The sequence below is a fragment of the Triturus cristatus genome, chromosome 7 (assembly GCF_964204655.1).
Source record: "Triturus cristatus chromosome 7, aTriCri1.1, whole genome shotgun sequence".
Taxonomy (NCBI): domain Eukaryota; kingdom Metazoa; phylum Chordata; class Amphibia; order Caudata; family Salamandridae; genus Triturus; species Triturus cristatus.
The window spans coordinates 1,824,343,586-1,824,359,726 of record NC_140590.1 but is presented as its reverse complement, the minus strand read 5'-3'; the positions used below and the strand labels follow the sequence as shown (position 1 = coordinate 1,824,359,726).

General features: G+C 41.1%; 1 protein-coding gene across 1 annotated transcript in view; it reads right to left on the bottom strand.

Annotated features, from left to right (window-relative positions):
• Nucleotides 1-16,141, bottom strand: part of LOC146813296 (CD209 antigen-like protein C) — a 242,709-nt gene that overhangs the window by 151,855 nt on the left and 74,713 nt on the right. Inside the window, exon 4 of the mRNA XM_085614744.1 lies at nt 14,210-14,364. Coding sequence (XP_085470870.1) covers nt 14,210-14,364 — 155 coding nt within the window. The remainder of the gene's footprint in view (nt 1-14,209; nt 14,365-16,141) is intronic.

Below are 16,141 nucleotides of genomic sequence, written 5' to 3'. Positions count from 1 at the left end.
TACCATTTTTCTCGTAGGACTGTGCGGAACGCGGGGTGGGTGGAAATATGTGGATCTACGCAGATTCCAGAACTTTCCACCACATAAATATGGGGAAAATTAGTTTTTTTGTCACTTTTTTAGGTTTGCAAGGGATTCTGGGTAACAGATCATGGTGGGAGGCAGTCAAGTCACCCCATCGTGGATTCCCCTGGGTGTCTAGTTTTAAAAAATGTATAGGTTTGCTAGGTTTCACAAGGTGCCGGCAGAGCTAGGGTTAAAAAACTACAGCTAGGCACTTTGCCAAAAAAGGGTCATTTTTCACTGCGAAATTGAGGTGTGACCACATTGCATTTTGTGCCATTTCCTGTTGCGGGCAGTAGGCCAACTTGCACAAGTGAGGTACCATTTTTCTAGTAAGACTTTGGGGAACACGGGGTGGGTGGAAATGTATGGATCCACGCAGATTCCAGAACTTTCCACCACAGAAATGTGGGGAAAATGTGTTTTTTGTCACTTTTTTAGGTTTGCAAGGGATTCTGGGTAACAGATCATGGTGGGAGGCAGTCAAGTCACCCCATCCTGGATTCCCCTGGGTGTCTAGTTTTCAAAAATGTATAGGTTTGCTAGGTTTCCTCGGTGCCGGCAGAACTAGGGTTCAAAAACTACAGCTAGACTCTTCGCAAAAAATGTGTGCATTTTCATTGTGAAAATGTGGTGTGTTCACGTTAGGTTTTGAGCCACTTCCTGTTGTGGGCACTATGCCTACTCACACAAGTGAGGTACCATTTTTATCGGGAGACTTAGGGTAGTTCAGATGTGTAAAGCAACTGTTAATACCGATTGATTTTTGATGCATTTCTCCCTTCCAAATGAAAGACATTGTGTAAAAAAAAAGTCATTTTGGAAAATGACCAATAATTCTCATGCTAGTATGAGTATTCCCAATTTTGAAAATGTGCAAATATGCACTGTTTCTAAACTCTGCAATTTGTTCCCATTTCAGAAATACATAGGTGTCTTTCATACCGAATTTTTCATGTATACATTTTCCCACAATAATTGCTATATACCCGGAACATAATAAAAAACCATTACAAAATGCTGCTCAATTTTTTACTCTGGGTTCGTTGGGCTCTTTGTGAACCTACAAGTCCTATATATCCCCACAACCAGGAAGGTCCAGCGGATGTAACGGTACATTGCTTTCAAAGAGATGTCATAATTAGAAGAAGTTACAGGTGAAAACGTTGACACAAAAGGCTGCTTTTTTCAACTAATTTTGAATTTTTCCTATATTTAACTGGTAGTTTCTATAAAGAAACCTTGATGGATCTACACAAATGACCCCTTGCTGAATTCAGAATGTTGTCTACTTTTCAAAAATGTATAGCTTTCCAGGATGCATTATTGCTTTTGTACCCATTTCTACCATTAACTGGAAGGAGGTTGAAAGCACAAAAAATAGCAAAAATAGGGTATGTCCCAGAAAAATGCCAAAACTGTGTACAAAATGTTGGTTTTCTGAAAAATTCTGTCATTCCCTAAAAGCTGGAGAAATTGTGATTTTAGCCCCACAAACTCTTTTTTGATACCATTTGCAGAGAAAAACCCAGACGCTTTCATTTGCAGCCCGTTTTTCCCATTTTTCACAAAAAAAACAAAATTTTGCTGTATTTTGACTAATTTCTGGGAACCCTCTAGGAGAATCCACATTCCCTGGGTACCTTTAGAATCCCCATGATGTTGGAAGAAAAGGACGCAAATTTGGCGTGGATACCTAATGTGGTCAAAAAGTTACAGGGGCCTAAGCGCGCACTACCCCAAATAGCCCAAAAAAGGCTTAGCACAGGAGGGGAAAAGGCCTAGCAGCGAAGGGGTTAAAATTGTTTTATCCATTAGTACCGATAGAACTAATATATTTGTAGTAGTTCCTAGACCTTTAATAAATCCTGTTTGGTTAGGCAGGAGTATCTGTTTGCCCTTTACCCAATCAGATACATTTGATAGTTAAATCCCCACAAACAATTTGGCATCTGTGTCTTGCAGAGTTATTAGACGATAGTTCTCTGACTGGGCCCAATTTCCTTTCTTATAGATAGGGGATATTAGTGACCCTCTCCATGATTTTGGTATTGTCCCTGTCCGTACTACTTCTTTAAAAACCTCTGTTAGGTATTCCGACCATCAGTCCGGTTCTTCTTTATACAGGGCAAACAGGATACCATTGGGACCTGGTGCCCCATCTTTTTGTTTCATTATTAATTAAGACACTTGAGGCTTTGATACATCAATTTCACTGTCATATTTTAAATTGAATGTTTCCATCCTTTGCTGCTTGCGAACCTGATTATTTACTTTCCCATTGGGATTTAAGTGTTTTTCCAGAAAATTAACCCATTCATTTTTAGTTAATACAGATGCTACAACGGATTTATTTGGTCTTCCTAGACCATTTATCATTTTCCAAAACTCCCTTGAGTTTGTTTGGTTACTTGCATAAAAAAAAGTTGTCCAAAGGTCATGCTTAGCTTTTTTTTTTTATTCCAGATTAATTTCCTCAAATTTTGATTTATATTTTTTAGTTTAGTTGTTATTTCATTGTTATTTGGAAGCTTGGTTAACTGTTTCCTGAGTAGGTTACAAGTCCGTCTCATTTTCCTTACACTATACGTAAATTAATATTGATTTCCCTTTTTTCCTTAGGTATCACTTTTTTTTCTCAGCTTTTGCAGAAACATCGTACGGTTTGACTATTTTGTGTGTGAAGTTTACCCATTGCTCAATTGGGGACTTTGTGGTTTTATCTTCAAAACAATCTTTAACCAGTTTTTGTGCCAATTCATTCATCTTTATTGTGTGGTTTCCAGATAAGTTTTTTATAGTTGATGGTTCCTGTCTGGCCTTGCATTGACAGATACAATTGGTGTTTCGTGCTCTGCAAATTTGTAGTGATTAATTGCTGACTATGATCACAATCAGGCACTTTCCTTAGATGATACAAGGTAAAGTTGTTAAAGATGTTCAGTAATACCATCGTTTAGTCATTTTGTGACTTTGAATTATGTGAATGAAATGCCCATACAGGTGGTGAATCCAACGGGAGTCTCCCATTTAATATTCGCAGTCCCATTGCTTCTATGCCCTTCCCAAAATTTGTTCCTACTTTAATTTGCCTCGACTTTATTGTTGAGTCCGGTATCTGCTCAGGGATTGCCCATTGATGATCTTGTGACTGTATAATATTGTCTCTTATAAAAGGTACTAATAGATTTAAGTTGAAGTATAAAGTCTACAAATCCATCCATCATTTGCTCCAATACGAAACTGGTAAGAGTAACACACATATTCATCCTTGTACTCTGGCTTGGGGGAATATATATATTAATCAGCATTACGATTTTTGATTTTTCTTGATCGTTTGCTTTACATCATAGCTTTACCGTTATGAAGTTACAATTATTCGTAATCAGCTGCTCATGTTCCACTCTCAGGTCAATAGATATGAATATTGCTAGACCCCCAATAGAGCGACCATATTTATGTTTCTTAAACGCGGGCTCAAAATATCCTTTATATCCCTGTAACATAAAGGGGTCAGTTGCCCATGTTTCCTGTAGTAATATGATCGGATAGGAGTTAGATATTGCATTTAGGTGGGCGTTATTTACCTTTTTACATATCCCATTTATGTTACATGAGCACATCCTTATTGTTTCCCTGTCCCTATTTAGTTCTCTTATTTTACCGTTTGGTGTATTCTGTCATTGATCTTTTTTACTGTGTAGAGCAATCAATATCCATTTTCATTTATTCCTGTAGCTTTTTCTACTTTACTTTCAATCAATGAGTTTTCAGCATCTCCAATTGATTTTCCAAGAGCATTGTTTAATATAGAAAAGAATGGGTCATCATTTTTTTTTTTGTCTTTTAGTATTGGACTTTCTTCTTTAAAAAGCGGGGTTGGATATACCTTTGGAGCTGGCTTGCTAATTATTATCCCCCAGCTATGAAAGATTTTTTGTTCATTCACAATTCGTTCCGCTATAGGAAGAGTGTCTACAGTTATCGAAGTTAATGGCTGGCTACCTTCCATATTTTGTAGGAACCCGACACATTACATGTCTTTAGTTTACATGTTTGCTAGCAATGGAATCGATTTTAGGAGGCGGAGAATGTTTCCCCTTTTCAACGTGTCTTGATTACCTCGGGAATCATATACTGGTTTGAAAATTATTTGTGCAGTCCCTTTAGCTGGTAATTCTTCTTTCATTTTTTCTTCAAAAACTTGCTGGTCCTTATATATGACTTGTTTGTCCTCACCACTTCTTACAATCACTAAGTGATCCCATTTCGATATGTACCTGGTATCTTCTGTTTGTTCTATCATATCGTTTTGTTTCACAATTTTGTAATTAGGTTTCTTTATCTGTTGTTCTGAGTTCTGGGTAATTTGGTGAGGCTGACGTTGCGTTATAGTCAAACTTGGATTTGGGACTGTAATTTGATCCCCTCGAAGTGACCTCTGAACTTCCGGGCCAATATATATTTAGTCATCCTCTTTAATGGTTTCCGGTTCCTTAGTTTTACAAGGAATTAATAGACTCTTTACTTGATCCCTCTTTTCGAGAGGTACGCTTTGGATATCTTCACTAGTCTTTTTTATTACACAACTGTTTCCTTGCATACTATATTTCTCTTCCCTTGATAGGATTTTTTTCCCCTCCTTTACTGAATCGTTAGGCAATCGTTCAATGTTGTCCGATGTGATAGCTATATTTGTTTGAGGAACTTTTTGATCGGTCGAGTGTTCTCCAATTTTTGTGAATATATTGAAGTATTTTTTATTGTTTATCTTTGTTATTGTGGACTGCTCTCCACATAGTTCGTTTTTTTGTTTACCTGTTATTACCTTCCATCGTTCTTTTCCTCCACTAGCCATATCAGTTGTTGCTTCCTCCTGGGGGTGTATTGCTTCTATAGTTTCCCTCTTGGTCTTATTTCTTGCTCTGCGCAATTTTTACCTATGCCTTTTTGTCATGTTAAACAATGGCAAGTCTACTTCTTTGACCTCGCAGCCTTCGATTGACTTTACTATGAGATGAGCCTATGATTTTACTCCTGATGACTTGTTTTCCGCCTGTTGCGTGTTCTGAGCTATTGTCTGACTTAATTTATCCTGGGCATCTAGGTCTAATGTGGCACTAGGTTGTTCCATATCTCTTTCTTCTGCCGTGATAGTCTTGTTTTTCCGTGTTTTACACATATCCTCTTTATGCTTATCTTGTTTCTTTTGGAGGATTACTTTGACGTCTTCTAGTACGGTATTCATGACGTCTGGTATTGTTGCCAATTTATTTATTATTGGTGCGCATGCACAATCAAGATAAGTTGAAGCTGCTTCAGTTTGGGCTCTAATTATCAAACTATTTAGCTCAGCTAGTTTATGATCTATTCCAGTGACTGCATTTGCCATCACTCCAAGTAATTCAATTTGAATGTCCATTTTATTCGACTGGTATGTCAATGCTTCAAGAGTTAGTGATGACGTTTGGTAGAAAATATCCCAAATAGAACCCAAGTCCTGATTGTCTATGGTTTTGGTTTTTCAATCACATTGTAGTTCGTATTTCCTATTAGTGGAACTTTTAAAATCAACTTGAGGGATTTCCTGCCTTTCTGGTAATTTTTTTAAGTTGGCCATGTCAATATGATTGCTACTATCATTTCCGCTATATAATATTTTGCAGTTTTTATTACTAATTGCGCTATTATAGTGTTCAATTTCTGGTTTTGTTCCTAAATTTACACTTGTTCTTTGTAGCGTCTCTTCATTGATTCCTAATTTTTGATCATTGTTGGTCAGTATTTTTAATTGATTGAGTGGTTCACCTTCCTTTTCTTTATATCTTATTTCCATATTTGTGACTCCATTAATTCTTATTGGCGTAATTATCCCCAAGGAGGAAATAGTGTTACCATTAGTTCTAAATTGATTTACATGGGTGACCTTAACTATGTTATCACTGGTATCTTGATCTACCATCTGATTATGAAGTATAGAGTCACTAATTGGTTACATTTTCTTCCTCACTTTAACCTTAACCTCTATAGGTATCATAGTCGTTGTTACTGATTTTTTCTGGGTTATCTCGTCCTGTGGCATCTCATTCTTTTATATTTCTGACACATCGATTTCAGTTCCGCTTGAGTAGGCAAGGTCAGTTATTTGGTCAGTTATTTGATCCTCTGTATCCACAATATGGGGGTTCTTATTTAGTTCCTGTTTTTGTCTGGCAGTTTGTCTACTTCCTTCCAAGTTGTTAATTGGCTTAATCTGAGTTTGTAGCTTACGTATTTCTGTTTCTATTTGCATTGTCACCAGTGCTCCAGACGGGTCACTCCCTTTGTCTGTGCTTTAGCTTTTTTTTATAACTTTTGGTGCTTGAACTTTCCGTGTTCGTCTTGTGGGGGGGCCTTTTCTTTTCCTGAACGCATGCCTGGTATTTATTCGTATATGAGATCAAATATTTTTTTGTTTCTTTTAATCCAAATGCGTCACAAATATATCTCCAGTGTGTCACAGCTGCACCGGTGACCGTGATATGTATCCATACAGTGCGAGGTTCAATTAGTACTTAGCTTGGCAATTTATTTATTTATTTATTTTATCAATTTATAGGGCGCAACAGCTACCCAAAAAGGGTTTCCCGGCGCCTGGACACAGCTAGAAATGAGGACAGAGAAAGGAGGTAACTGTTAGGCGGTTATTGTTCATACAGCCAGGTTTTTACAAGCTTTCTGAACCTACAATAGTTTTCTTCCTTCCGGATGCCTGGGGGAAGCGTGTTCCACAGGGAGGGTCCAAGATAGGCAAAAGATCTGCCCCCTGTTCTTGCACGTTTAAACCTTGGTATACAGAAGCAAGCTGCTGTCTGAGACCGAAGGTTTCTCTTGGGCGTATAGAGGCAGGCAAGGGATTGGAGGTATTTTGGTGCTACTCCTGTTTTTATTCTGAACAGAAAGTTCAGGGCCTTGAAACGAATTCTGCTCTCTATCCTGAGCCAATGAAGATCCCGACGATGGTTCGAGACTCCAGAGTTCTTTGGAATCTTGCATAGGAGTCTGACCGCAGCGTTTTGCGCTACCTGCAGTCGTCCGATGACAGATTTATTTGCGCCCAGATAGAGGATGTTGCCGTAGTCAAGCCTTGATGTGATAAGGGCATTGACTACGGTCTTTTGTGTTGACATTGGCAACATCCACAGAATTTTCCTCAGCCATTTAGCTATGGTGAGACACAGGCCGGTTACTTTACTGGCCTGTTTGTCCATGGATAAGGCATTGTCCAATACAAAGCCCAGATTTCGAGCATGGGACACCGGGGTAGGAAAAGTGCCCATCTGGTCCGGCCAATGCGCAGGGTTCCAGAGTGCTTTATCCTTTCCCAAAATCAGTATTTCCGTCTTGTCGCCGGTCAGTTTTAACTGGTTTGTTGTCATCCAGTTCAGTATTTTTAATAGCCCTTCCTTGAGTGACGACGGGGAGTGGGGACAAGATTCAGATAGGGAAAAGATGATTTGGGTGTCATCGGCATAGTTCATAAGCGTTAGACCTAGCTTTTCAACCAGTTCTGCCAGAGGTTTAAGATAGATATTAAAAAACAGAGGGCTCAGGATGGACCCCTGAGGCACTCCATGAGATACAGGTAAGGTGTCTGACACGGTTTGTGCAGATGCGATCTGAAAGGTTCTGTTTGCCAGGAAGGATTTGATCCAGTCCAGAGCCTTTCCTCTTACACCATTTATGTATAGCTCTTTAATAAGCGTTTCATGAGAGATGGTATCGAACGCCGCACTTAGGTCCAATAACACAAGTGCGACCGTCTGGCCTTGGTCAAGAAGTTTTCTGATATGTTCAGTGACACCTAATAGGGCGGTTTCCGTCGAGAAGCCAGCTCTAAAACCAGATTGCGAAGGATGGAGTAAGGAGTTTTCTTCTGCAAAAGTGGCTAAAGTAGAGTGTACGTGTCTCTCAAGACACTTTGAAAAAGCAGGAAGTAGAGATATAGGTCTATAATTGGCCAATATTTCTGGGTTTGCATTTGGCTTTTTCAAAAGGGGTGTCACCATGGCATGCTTCCATAAGGCTGGGACAGTGGCAAGATCGAGGGATGAGTTTAAGAAATTGGCAATGATATCCAAAGACTGGTCATCCAATTCTTTAATAATTTTAATAGGGATGGGGTCCCTAGGGGAGCCGGATTTGACAGTTTTTAGGATTCCTTTCAAATTCTCTAATGAAAGAGTCGGCCAGGATTCCAGTAAGCTTTCACCCAAAGCAGTGGGTTGAGGCAGAGTAGGGTCAGAAGGAGGGGGTGGGTCGGAAACAGAAATTTTAATCTTGATGTCTGAGATAATTTTATCTATTTTCTCAGTAAAGAAACAAGCCAACGCCTGACATTGTTGAGTGCTTAGGGAAGGTGCAGCAGCTGTGGTATGTGCGCCCGCCAATTCCTTAACTTTGGAGAAAAGAGTTTTAGGCATGTTAGTTGCTTCGATAATTGTATTTGAGATGAAAGCAGCTCTTGCTTTTGTACAAGCAGCATGATAGTGATTTCTGGCTTCATGATAGCTCCTTTTGGCATTAAGATCGTACTTTTTACGCCATTTACGTTCTAATACTTTGCATTTAGATTTTTCAATTTTAAGGCAGTCGTTAAACCATGGGGCCGGAGGACGATGCCTACTCCCTTTGGTGCGAGTAGAGGGCAGACAGTCATTTGCTGCACTTGTTAGCCAGTTTTGTATTTCAATTGCTGCGTGGTCCATGTTGGAGTTAAGGCTTGGAGGGTTTTGTTTAAGTGCCGCATTTAAAGCATCGATGTCGACTGACTTCCAATTTTTTCTGTAAGTGACATCAGTATTTTGTTTCACACTGGGGGAGGGTGGGAAGGTAATGCTAAAATTAATGAGATGATGGTCGGACCAGCCAGAGGGTACGGTGGCGATGTACGTGAGTTCCCTGATGTTAGATATTATGGGGTCCAACAAATGGCCCGCTGTGTGAGTAGGGCTAGAGTTTAATATAGGCAAATTTAGTGCAGCTAGATCTTCCAACAGATTATAACACGAGGAGATGGTGGGATCTTCAAGGTGTAGATTTAGATCACCCAACAGGGAGAAGTTGCTAGATGACATATAGTAGGGGGTGATAAGATTTGCAAAATTAGATACCCATTGAGAAGAGTTGCCTGGAAGCCGATAAATCAGAAAGCCTGACATTGTAAAATTGGGGTTCAAAGAGATTTTGAAAAGGCCCGCTTCACAATCTGGAATTGGTACAGATTCCAAAGTACATTTAAATTCTCTGTTAAAAATGATAGCTATCCCGCCCCCTACCTGTTTTTCCCTGTCTATTCTGACAATGGCGTAGTTATCGGGGAGGGCAGTGGCAATCCCACCACTGGTGCACTGGTTTAGTTCTCCATTTGACCCTCCCATGAGCCCTCCTGCCGTTCCTTCCCCTCCTGTTGGATAAGACTATTTCCGTACTTTTCTGGTCCTTAAATCAATCTATCTTGGATCTTGGGCGTACTTAGTGAATCTATCTACACAGCGCGGTGGGGTCTAAGTACTACCTACTGCATGTTCATACTACGAGTCAGGTAATCTGTAGCATCTTCCAATAAACTCTCTATAGGGAGGGAGTCACCTACCCTCTCTCGCCCGCAACGAAGAATTGCCACGGATCAATCTGAACAATTGACATGTTGACCTGTAGATTTGAGCATAGCCTAAACTAAACCCTAGAGTTAGATAGGCTGCCACTCGATATATTTTAATGAGGTGGATAGCCAGCCAGAATAGAAGACTTATTTGGACTATCCCACTTCTTTTAAATCACCCTTGCACGATATCTACACTTTTCGGCCAACACACCCACACTGAATCATACGGCAAGGAACAAAAGATCTCTGATAAAGAGCCCCTTCATGGGTGCCCATTGGGTATTGCAGCGCAGACCCAATGAGAAGCAGGTCCATATGATGAAGCATGACACCTAGCTTGCTGGGTGTGTGATGACCCTTATTCCGAAAGAAGGAATTCCCACAGTCTCTGTCCTGCACCGAACCCCACCGAGTTTGTAATTTACAAACAAAGAAAAGCTTGGCTTACTTTTTCTCCCAAGCATCACTATGAGAGGAACTACATACTGTTAGATAGCATGATCAGACTGGGCATTTATGTTGGACCTCTATAAAAAGCCCCAAAGTCATCAATTTTGTTGAGTGCTTGAGAGGCTTACCTAGACTTATACTGATGAAAAAGGGCATCCGTGCTTGAATTCCTGGATCCACGACTCGGGAGGTCTGCAGTCAACACGGAGAAACATGGAAAGCATGGATTGAACTCACAGCCTCACTGTGAACCGGCATGAGTCAGAATTCTATCCGCAGGCACGAGGCACAACAAGGCTCCTGCAGCTCCTGTGGGTCCCGTGGCAAAGCAAAGCTCCTCACCGTCACCGGAGCTGGCTCTGGTGCTGGCGCTAGGGGGTGCGGGGCTGCAGATCGGCCACAACGGCTCATAAATTAATGGCAGCCTGTAACATGCCATGCCACTCCCCACCGCTGGAGCAGTCTGTTCCCCTACTGCCTCTTGTCTTGTCCGGGGGTCGCGGCTCACGGCCCGTTAGCCACCTGGCTTGATCGTCACTAAACCCCCAGTTTGAACGGTGAGATCGTGATATGCTGCAGGCACATGGATGACTCCATAGTAGAGGAGGATTATGATAGACCACATGTTGTGATTCATAAACTAGTGACCTGACAAAGAATATCTTTAATGAGAGCACATGATTAGTGAAGCCCTGAAGAAGTTAAAAAAGAACGAAACGCGTTGGCTACAACAAAAGATAAAATGGATCAGGCTATATTCAATTTTAAACACTGATGGGTGATTAATAAAAAAATAGTTGTATCTCTGCAACAGTTCTTCAGGTAATCTGTTTGAAGTAGAAGGTTAGAAAATGTGGACATAGATTTCTCTTTTTCTCTGCCAAAATGGTTTCTAATTGATTTCACCATAATACATTTAGTGCTGAGTTTCTTTTTTTTATATAAACTGAAACCCATTTGTACTATGAAACTGGTGAGTGTAGTCCTGAGCATCCTCTCTTTGTGGAGTTTGCACTTCTTTGAACGTAGTGGAACATCCTAGGATGTAGTCACATGGCATCAGCCGTTCTCTCTCGAAGAAGTGAAAATGAAAGAAACTTTACTAATGGCAGAGGGAAGAAACCAGCACACACGATAATCCAGAATTAGTTTCTTCGTTAAGTGGATCCTTATCAAAGGAGAACTCGAGGGAGCTTGCACGTTTTGTGAGGGAAGGAAGACCCACAGATTCTTGTCCGATAGCCAGGACTGAGTTTGTCATGGTGGTTTCCCCACTATAGAGAACACATTGGGGCATATGTGCTGCGCCTTATGTACAAGGCAGTGTTAAGCCACTTAACGTGGCTTAACGTTGCCTTGTACATAAAACCCCCTTTCACGCAGTGGGTGTTGCGGTGGGCATTCCACCGCAACACCCATTGTTTTTGATGCTGCCCCCTATGTACAAGGGTGGCGTACATGGGAGGCAGTGCCAAAATAAACACCGGGTAAAAACTGGTCTTAAGATGGCGAAACAAGGAGAAATGCATTATTTCTCCTCGTTTTTGCTTTTTCCATGTGTGCTGCCTTGTGCAATGCCATTGTTTGTTTATGTACAGGAAGGTGTCCATTCCTGCGCATAAACAAACTTTTTTTTTAAATGCCTTTTTTTACTTTCATGTGTGCAGCATGAAGCAGCATGCATGAAAGTGAAAGAATGGCATTTCTAGGATTGTTTATGCGCAGGAATGGGCACCTTCCTGTAAATGAACAAACCTCCCTGCTCGCAGACACCCTTGCACTCTGGTGCAAGGGTGCCTGCGTTGGCGCTACACTGCTCAGTGTAGCGCCATCGCAGGGGGAAACAGAAGGCTGCAACACATTCTTGTAAATATGGTGCAGCCTTGCATTTCAGAAGTGGAGGAGAGAAGCGTTAAGCCAGGAAGGCAAACGCCTTTTTCCTCCAATTCCTACTACATTGTTTATTATTGGGATTAGAATCATTGTCTCACTTACATTAACCTTTTCTTAGCTGGTTACAAGGAATTTAGAACCCTGGATAATTGTTGTTGCCCTTCAGGTTAAACAGAGAGCCCTGCAGGATTGGAACAGCTGGAGCCAAGATTTTACTCTCCTACATAAAGAAGGCGGAAGGGTGGGCCTTGCTTAAAAAAGCTCCTGCGCTGGTGTGGATCATGAGCAAAATAAATTTGAGGAATGTTTTATTTTTATAGATATAATTATTTGGAGAGGTTCTTTTTGCGGGCTGTTTTATGTTGACCTAAATTGTAAATTATAATTCATTTTTTAATAAATATAACCCAAGGTAGTTTACTCTCACCTTATCTTTTGTCTCCGGGTCGCTCTGTTAGTTCTTGGTGTGGAGCGTGCTGTAATATTGATCCATGTAATGATGTGTGTGTTATTTACTCATTATACATGTCCATTTAATGTTATATGGTGTCTTTAATGATATACAGTTTCTTTTTAGCTTTGCAGTCTATTAGAATGTTTATGATCTTCCAGAGCTTTGGCATGTTGAGATAAAGTTGCTTTTTGAACTGACCAGACCTGTCCACCGCTGTTGGTCGTTTCTTTGGAAATAAACCTTTTTCCACGTTTTACCTGCTAGATTTTATCATTTGTGCCGTGATACCCTGTTTACCCCTATACGACACAAGCCCCTCTCATTGGCGCTCTAAGCAGACCTCTGCTGCTGTACTGTGACAACCTTACTGGCATTCTAGGGAAAAGTCACTCCTGTTTGCATCACAGTCCTTTCTTTGTGTTGACCGATGCTTATCCAATGAGTTTGAATCCACATAAAACTTCCTGGAAAAAACAATGGAAGTTCACATAGGGATATCTTCCAAAACCACAGACTAGCAAATGCTTTTGTTGCTGTGAAACATCTGAATTTAGGAAGTGCTTAATTTGAGCCGGTGGTTTCCGGTCCTCAGCACTAGCACCTAATCGTCAACACCAGTACTTATGACAGTCTGCCACATGGTGGCGATGTTTGTCTAATTTAGAGATGAGCACAACAACAGTTGTTTATTAAATCAATTAACATTAAAAAAATGACGAATACCCGCCACCCAAGCCATTCTTATAGCTTTGGGGGCCTAGAATAGTATGGGTTGTCACACTTGTAGGAGTATGATGGATTTAGATGTGTTAGTACGGTTATTGACAGTGCTGGCAGGGGGAATGGGTAGTGCAATCTGCAGTGAACTCCGGAAGAGGGCCCTGGCACTTATTTTAATACAAATTAAGCACTGGCAGAATCCCTTATTTCGGTAAAGGAACCATGAATCTCAGTACAATATTGATATTGCGCAATGAGCCACTCACTCTTGTTCAAGGAACAACGGCCAAAACCTGCCCCTGTCCTGCAGCCCTTAACCTTTAACATGGGTGCTGGACCATGTCTGAGCCCATAAAAGCAAGGTTATGTACATTAGTGGCAGCTGCCACTGAGTAGTACAGGTAGGGCAGGGGCTAAAAAATAAATAAAAGTGATTTATCTGGCTGCCGGCCGTCGCCTCCATCCTCTTCTGTTCCTGCCGGAAGCAGGAAGCACACACAGGATCCTCTAAGCCAATCACGACGCTGCTGTAACTAGCATGACAGCAGCATCGCGATTGGTCTGAGCGCCACGGTTCAGCACTCAACCAGGGAGTGGGAACCTGTGCATGTACTCCACCCAAGTTGTGCAATACAACCGGGTGGAGAACATGCAGTGTGCATGACGGTTTGGCCAATCTAAGACGGCCGACCAAATTGTAATGCATACATAAGCCTCCCCGGCTGGCTGTGACGACAGCACAGCCCTGCCCGGCCCTGTAAACCTGCTTCAGTACAAAAAAATCAAATGGTGATAACATTGTGCTATTATGATTTTACTTTTACATTTTCCACTGCTCAAAGAGCAGTGGGGCGGCGGTCCTCCCTCTTAGCGGAGGAGTCACCCCTGATGTACATTTTGTTTACTACGCTTCCATTTCAAAGGCAGACTCATTTTATATACCAAAATGAAATAATGGCCAAAATGTGGAATTCAAACATTACCATCTCGTTTTCATGCTGAATAGTGACAAGGTTCGACTCCTGCTTCTGGCAGTGCTCCTGGCTGGCCTCCCAGGACCACTGGGCTTCAGAGAAGAAGTAACATCTCCCTCTTGTCAGCAACCACCCGCTGGGGCACAGCTTGCATGCAGAGGAGACTGGAGAACAGAGAGAGAGATCAGAGGGTGAGAGAGTCATAGATGCGACCAGCTTTTTAAAGGATGCTGTATAGGATTGACTCAAAAACATATATACACATGTATATTCACTGCTATGTATAGTGCTACTATACCTATGTGTAAGTATACACTTTTATAATGTTCACCATTTCAGAGTGGAGATTTACATCTAGGTGTACAGTTAAATGTCTACACACCCTCAAATAAAGGGGTGGTGTCTCCCACAATAAAATTTACAGGTGTTAGGTTACTACTGGTATCGGTGGCATAGATCTTCCTATGGGAAAGTATGGGGAGAATCATTAAAGTTTACTTGAGAAATGAAAAATAATGCATAAAATAAATGTGAATCATTTTTTAAAAAGTGTCAACCTAGAACGAATTAAATAAACTGTTACGGTACAGCTCAAATTAAATGTGCATGAAATCATTAATTTCAAAACATGAATTTATAAATAATGTTTATTTTAAATCCCACCCTACCTAACATTTTAATTTTCATTTAATAGTACATTTTGTTCAAAGATATGAACTTAATTAAAATTATTGTTTTACTTTTTTAATAAAAGTGCCAAAATGTAATTTTGTTATAACATAACGTGTATTTGTAAAGCTCATGTTCACCCAAGGGTATCTTGGTGCTGAATAACAGATGTTTATTGTTATCCAACTCAATTGCATTCATTTTATGGACCTCAGAATGATGAAAGGCTGAGTGGACCCACGTGGAACACAGGGCCCCTATAGTAGATAAAGTAGTCCACTAAGCCACCAGACCTGGCCTTACAAACTAAGTTTATTATTACAATTTAAAATAATTCATCAATAGTTAGATTTTTTTCACCACACACACACACTAGTGGATGTTATGTTAATCCCCTGCCACCATTGTTTTCTATGGGAGTATGTTGTAGTACAAGTCTTTAGCCATGTGTGATGCGGGCTGCAGTACATTTGCGCCCGTTATGTCACCTTTAGAGCTGCAGTAACTTTAGAAGTGGAGTTTGTGAATAGCAATGTTCTTAGTCTTTTGTGGGTGTATGCTTGTATTTGCATGTATCGTCATAAACCCCTCCTTGAATTTCATTAGGCCCCTCCCATTTTGCAGTAGGTCTTCCCCATTTTCCCATTCCCACTGACCACTCCTACCTCTAAATTGCATTCCTACGTTTGTGATCCCCACCGCCTTCATAAAGATCTCCACACACAAGAGATAGGGGAAGCCCAGGCGGAGGTTTGTGGACAGCATTTTGTAGTAAGTGAGCAGGACTCCTTTAGGACTTTTACTTTTGTTGAGATGTTTGCGCCAACACAATTAATTCATATAGACGTCACTCGAGTGAGGTTGGTCGATGCATCTTCCTCGTAAAGAAGACCAGATTACCTCACATGAATTGTGCTCTGGGTACACAGAATATTCACAACCAAGCCCTCCAGATCATGTCATAGAACAGAGTTTATATGACATAAGTTTTCATAGGTTAACTGGTAATGGAACTGTACCTTGATGAAGTACTGCATTACGGGAGTGTCATATCGGATGGTGTAGTGTGATGTATTGCAGCTCTGATCACCCCTGAGAAGGAGTGTTGCTTTGGAGGTAGGAGGTAGGTTGTGCAGGAAGGTACCCCTTGCTGCACAAAAAGAATCCTGCCTGCAACGGAGGCTCCCTTGCACATGCGGCAAGGGTGCCTACGTTGGCTCTAGGATGCCACAATGGCACCAGTGCAGCCAGAAAGGACAGGAATGAACGTTA